This window comes from Lissotriton vulgaris, chromosome 5 (assembly GCF_964263255.1).
Source record: "Lissotriton vulgaris chromosome 5, aLisVul1.2, whole genome shotgun sequence".
Taxonomy (NCBI): domain Eukaryota; kingdom Metazoa; phylum Chordata; class Amphibia; order Caudata; family Salamandridae; genus Lissotriton; species Lissotriton vulgaris.
In genome coordinates this window covers 1,446,574,947-1,446,580,946 of record NC_141693.1, presented here as the reverse complement: position 1 = coordinate 1,446,580,946, position 6,000 = coordinate 1,446,574,947, and the positions used below count along the sequence as shown (strand labels likewise).

At 49.2% G+C, this 6,000-nt stretch overlaps 1 protein-coding gene across 1 annotated transcript in view; it reads right to left on the bottom strand.

Moving 5' to 3' along the window:
* Nucleotides 1-372: 372 nt before the first annotated feature.
* LOC147712717 (uncharacterized) overlaps nt 373-6,000 on the bottom strand; it is a 28,369-nt gene continuing 22,741 nt past the window's right edge. The window contains exon 2 of the mRNA XM_086919695.1: nt 373-393. Within this exon, the coding sequence (XP_086775821.1) occupies nt 373-393 (21 nt within the window). The remainder of the gene's footprint in view (nt 394-6,000) is intronic.

The window sequence follows — 6,000 nt, the reverse complement described above, 5'->3', positions numbered from 1 at the left end:
TGGGGGGCACTAGGTGGGAGGGGATCATAGGTGTAGGGGAGATTCTGTAGTCGGGGACAGGAGACATGTTGGGGGGGATAGGGTGGGCAGAGGAAGAGGCCCTTGGAGGGTTGGTCTGTGGATGGCTAGGCATGTTAGGCTGGCAGGACGGAGGGTCATTGGTGCGGGTGTTGGTTACTCTATCCGAGTTATTCAGGTGGTTTATGAGGAGGGGGAAAAGGTCTGAGAATTTATTGATGTTGTTGGTTAAGGCTTGAATTAGAACAATGCCGTTTTTGTAGAGGGTGATGGTGAGGTCAGCTCGCAAGGTATATGAGGGTGCTATTGTGAGCTTGGTGCCGTAAGTGAATATTGAGAAGGTGCGCAAGGGTTTTACGCCAGAAGGCGGTTCTTCTGGAAAAGAAGATAAGGTCATTAATGACGGTGCCTATATCCGCTCTGTGGCGCAGGTTGGTTATCAGCGTCTCTAGGTGTCTTTTTAGGGTAGCGTGTTTGAATGATTTAGTTGCAGTTTTGGAGAGCTTTGGGGGGTAGACTATGGTATAGGAGTTGTCACCGGACACAGATAGGTCAGGGTTCGACATGATGTTTGTGTGGGGAGGGAAAAGGGGCTCCAGGTAGCGCGGCGTGATGGAGCTAAGTCGGCTGAGTTAGGTCACTCGAGAGAGATGCTTGTCAGTCACCAATTGGGCAACAGCTCAGGTGAGCAGGGGATGATGAGGTCAACATAGATCAAATTTTGAAGAAGGTCATCAGAAAGGACAAAGACAGACAAAAGTGCTGCTTTCCAGCAAACCGGAAAAAGAGAATTAGTCGGAGTTAACCTTAACAAGATACCTGCTGTACTAGTTGTAGTCCAAATTAGAGGAAGGGAGCTGTTTAGGGTGTCCATTGGGTGAGAGTTAACCCTTGTATGGCGGCTGCCAATTTGATAGGGGACCCTTTTATGCCCTGTATGTGGTGAATTTACTTTAGTTTACACTGCTGCAATAGCAGTATCTCATGTCTCTTGACACTGTAGTGTTGTTGGAGTATTTTTATTCCAAACTATTTGTTCCAGGCTGTTGTTATGCACCATTCCAAGATGGCCACCGCTTTTCCTTTGTGTATATAGTCCTCTTTCTATGTTCATTAATGTGGGGTCTTCCCATCGAGCCAAGTGCTCTTATGGCAGCAGAGACCCCAAAATTGAGGATTTGAGTCCTGGTCACCCGGGGTCCCCTCTCCCCTTGAAGCCAGTAACTAGGGGGGGAGCTGGCCCAGATCAAGATCATGGCCCCAGGAAGGTCCGCTGGTTGAGGGAACTGTGGTTTCAACGCAGCTCCTTGGCTGATGGGAACACTTTCTTCCCACCTCAATCAGCCAGATACAGTCTCTGAGGCATGGTTATTAGCCTCTTATCCTTCCCAAGCCCATCCTCACATAGCCGGGCTCCGCTGTGCGCGCCCAGAGCACTAGGGCTCAGCGCGCTGCTGTCTCACCTCACAGGCCGTGTCTGAACACCAGGGCTCCACTGCCGATTCTGCCTCGGTGCGCGCCTCAGCCTCCACAGATCCTGGAGCTGGCTCTGGCTTCCCCCGGCAGGGCTCTGGCTTTCACAGCTGCCGTTGTCTGTATTGTTAACTGGCGAGCTCCAAGCGCTGTAGATCCTGTAGATCGGGTGAGAGCAACGCCGCCATTTTAGGTCCAGGCGGAGATACGGTGCAATATCCCGGTGAAGCTGCGTTGTGTGCGACAGTTGATGAACAAGGGTGTTAGATCTGGGGGTCTCTAGTTGGCAATGGTTATCACCTTTGTCCAAATCGGGACCCTTAATAGTAAGTCAGGCAAAGGGGATTACACTCCTTAATAACCCCTGATTACCCCCTTGGTAGCTTGGCACGAGCAGACAGGCTTATCTCAGAGTCAGTGTGTTAAGCATTTGTGAAGATACACAGTAATACAGTGATAACACTACAGATGGACACAACACCGGTTTTATAAAAATAAGTATTCTTTATATAGACTTAAACACAAGACCACAAACAACAAAAATCCACAATATTACACTTAAGATTGCTTAAAAGATGATTCAAGATGATGATAAATGCGGCAAAGTTCTCAACAAAGTACCTGGATGCATGAAGCAAAGTAAACAAAAGGCTCGCAAAAGGGGAGATGCGTTGGTTCCGTGATCCGGGAGAGATGATGGTTAGTGCCTCAATGCTTGAGCAGAGTAGGGGATGCGTCGTGCTTCTTACCGGTGCGGAGGTGATGCGTAGATTCTCGTTCTGCGGCCCCGTTGCGGTGCGCAAGATGGCGCTGTGATGCGATGCGATGATCCAGTTGCGATGTGAGAAGATGATGCCCTTGATGCTGCGATGCGATGACGCCCTGGCAGCCTTGCGATGACTCTCTACTTTGGATCCACGACAGGCCCTGCGACGCACTTCTCCGGTGATGCAATGACGGCTCTCTCGATGCGTCACGCTTCTCCGGCGATGCGACAGCAGGCAGCTTCGATGGACACACGCTTTCAGGGAGATGTGACAAAAGCTCGCTTCTCCGGCGTTGCGACGATGTCAGCTGCGGCGGCGACACGCTTCTTCTCGATGCGTCGCGCTTCCAGCTCCCAGCGGCACGCAAGTGAATGGAGTGGGAATTCCCAGCAGGAAATTCAGGGGGGAGCTGGAGGTGAAGTCTTTTGGCCCTGAAACTTCAGCAGGAGGCAAGCACAGTTCAAGCCCTTGGAGAATATTCTGTAGATAAATGAAAGTCCTTAAAAGTTCCTTCTCCTTTCCCTTGGCAATGAAGCAACCACTGCAGGCCAACCCAGGAAACAGCACACTGGCAGAGGGGCAGTCCAAACTCCTGCATCTTCCTTGGTTCTTCTCCTTGGCCGAAATGTTTCTTGTTCCAGAAGTGATCTAAAGTCTGTGGGACTGGGTTCCAATATTTATACCTCAAAATCCTTTGTTCTCTGAAGGCAGAGAGGTCTCTGCCTAGTTCACTTCAAACCAGTTCCTGAGCACTGTGTTTACATGACTCTTCTCTTCCTTTCACTGTGCAGGGCAGAAACATCAGACGCCCCACAGGAGTTGTAGCTAGCACAGGAGAGGGAAGATACAGCTCTGGAGCACTCTGTTGACATGATTCCCCTTCTCCTTTCATAGTGCAGGGCAGAGACATCAGACAAGCCACAGGAGGTGGAGCCAGTATTGTGGAGGGAAGGCCTAGCCCTATTCAGGTCCCAGCTGCACACCTCCCTCCCATCTAGGTGCTGATCTCTTTATTCACCACTGGGCTGCCCCAGCCTGTCTCCTGGAATTTCCCCAGCCCTGTCACACACAAACCCAGACAAGGAATACACAAGTCAACAGAGGCGGGCTCAAATGAATAGGCAAGCAAATACCTACTTTCTAAAAGTGTTATTTGCAAAAACAGGATATTAAAATAAACTTTACTAAAAGATGTATTTTATTATTCTGAGTTCAGGCATACTAATTTCGAATTTCTACCATGTTGCCTGAGTCAGTTAGGATTGTAGGAATTTAACAATCTTAACTGACCATTCTGGACTATGAGAACAGGTAGCCTTCAATAGTGAAAAATGAAAATGGCTGTAATTCACTATTAGAACATGCTACACACACCAGAACATGTCCTACCTTATACTTACAATGCGCCCTGCCCTTGGGCCTACCAGAGGGGTGTCTAATATGAAGCAAAGGGAAGGTTTAGGGACTGGCAAGGGGTTGCCGTTGGCCAAGTCAACATGGTAGTCACAGACTACCCATAGGCCTTGCAGTGGCAGGCCTGAGACACAGTTTACAAGCTGCTTCTGTGGGTGGCACAACCAGTGCTGCAAGCCCACCAGGAGCATCTGATCTACAAGCCCTGGGCACACATGGTGCACTGTACTAGGGGCTGACTGTAAATCAAATAAGCCAATCATGGAATCCAATCAGTATATCAATTTAACATAGGGAGCACGTGCACTGTGTCACTGATTAGCAGTGGCACAGGGCCCAAAGCATAAATCCAGCAAAAACATCAAAACAGAGGAGGCAATCCGTCAAAAATGGAAGGGAGACTCACGCCAATGATGTCAGGTCTAAAAGAGGGGGAGATGTGTCGCGGTAACCAAGCGCCGTTGCGCTGCACCGCAAGCTCGCGACTCGGCTCAAAAACCAATCACGGACCGAGAGGAGCTCGTTGGAATGGCATCGGCGAGATTGGGTCGCGACACCAGAGCGGGAGGAGCAGGTACGCAACGGGCGGGTATCACCACGCCGGCAGATCTCAAGCTCGGTGCAAGTCGAAGGACCAAGGCTGTGATTCCTCGGGCCCAGTGCAGGCCGCAGGGTTCAGGTCGATGGGCCCAGGTCGACTCACTGAGGGAGTCACAGAGGGGACCAGGGACCAGATGCCAGGGTCAGGGTCTCGCCATTGGAGCTCCGTCCTTCCCGGGTAATGGGCATCTGCCAGGCAACGCGCAGATTACTCTGGAGGCTTGACACCGGCCAAGTCGAGCTGCGCTGGTGTCCGGCGGCGGTGGGGTCCGGGGGGTGAAGGCACCGATCAGAGCTGCAGAGGTCGAGAATCCAGGTACGTTCCCAACCAAACTTTGTTTCGGTAGTATGAATCGGAGGGTACAGCAGTCTGGTTCAGGTAGCGGGCAAGTGGTGTGTTGGTGATGTGGTTTTACCGGGGATTTTCGCCAGAAGGTGATCCCCAAGCCAGGAGCTCCTCGGGGTGCTCCAGATAGATAGATAGATAGAGTGAGGGCGTAGAACATAGCAAAAATGCAGGTCTTATTCACCATATATCACTTTCACTGTGCCATCACCTTTTAGGAGCAGTTTGTAGAAGTATTACATTATACTGTTCAAATTGATTCACTTATTCTTAAATGAGATACGTATAAATAAATAAACTAAATGAATAACTGTAACTTACTCATTTGAGAGGTTTTATTCTATCCCTTGTATAACACTATTGTTATGGAAGTCAAAGTCTACACTTCTCTTATAGGGACTACTTTATTGTTGAATAACTGCTCCAGCAGTGGCAAAGGCCCTGTTTGGCATCTTCACTAGGGTGGGTTTACCTAAAGAGGTGGTATCTGATGGAGGGACACAGTTCATGTTGCGTACCTAAAAGCTATGAGGGATGAATGTAGTGTGAACTACAAGTTCACTACTCCGTATCACCCCCAGACAAATGGTTTCATTGAGAGGTTCAACAAAACCAAGAAGGGCATGATAATGGGTCTCCCTGAAAAACTCAGAAGGAGATGGGATGTCCTGCTACCTTGCCTCTTGTTGCAGACAGAGAGGTGCCTCAGAAGGGGGTTGGCTTTAGTGACTTTAAACTTCAGTTTGGCTATCCTGTAAGAGGTCCCCTAAGCTTGATGAGGCAAGGTTAGGTAAATCTTCTCAAAGATCCCAAGCTGGACATAGTGGACTCTGTACTGGGCCTGCGCTCATACATAACAGAGTACATGAAAAAGGCAAACAAAACCACATGTTCACAGACTACGGTGTATGTAATCTCCGCATAATGTGCTTCAGTGGATTGCGTCTTCATCGGGTCTTGTCACTTGAGTGTCCTGTTCTACAAGTGACCTCAAAACCTCCACCAGGAGGGAGAATGTCTGGGAGGTGACAGTGGTGAGTAGATGAACATTATCTCCTATCCTTTAGGTGAAACTTTATTGAGGAAAAAGAGTAGGATAGTTAATGAAGTGGATACAGATGTCAGCCTCCCTGTCAAAAGTTAAAGTATGCATCAAATCTGAAGTAAGCAAGATGCTAGAACTTGGGGTGATTGAACCATCTGACAGTCCCCTGGCATGCCTAATGGGACTGGTCCCCAAGCCTCACACAAAGGGTGGAAAACCAGAGATGATGTTTTGTGTGGATTACAGTCACTAAAACTGATGGACACCCCATACCAACAGCAGGTGAGCTCATAGATAAGTTGTGTGCAGGCACATTCTTAACTACATTTGATTTAACA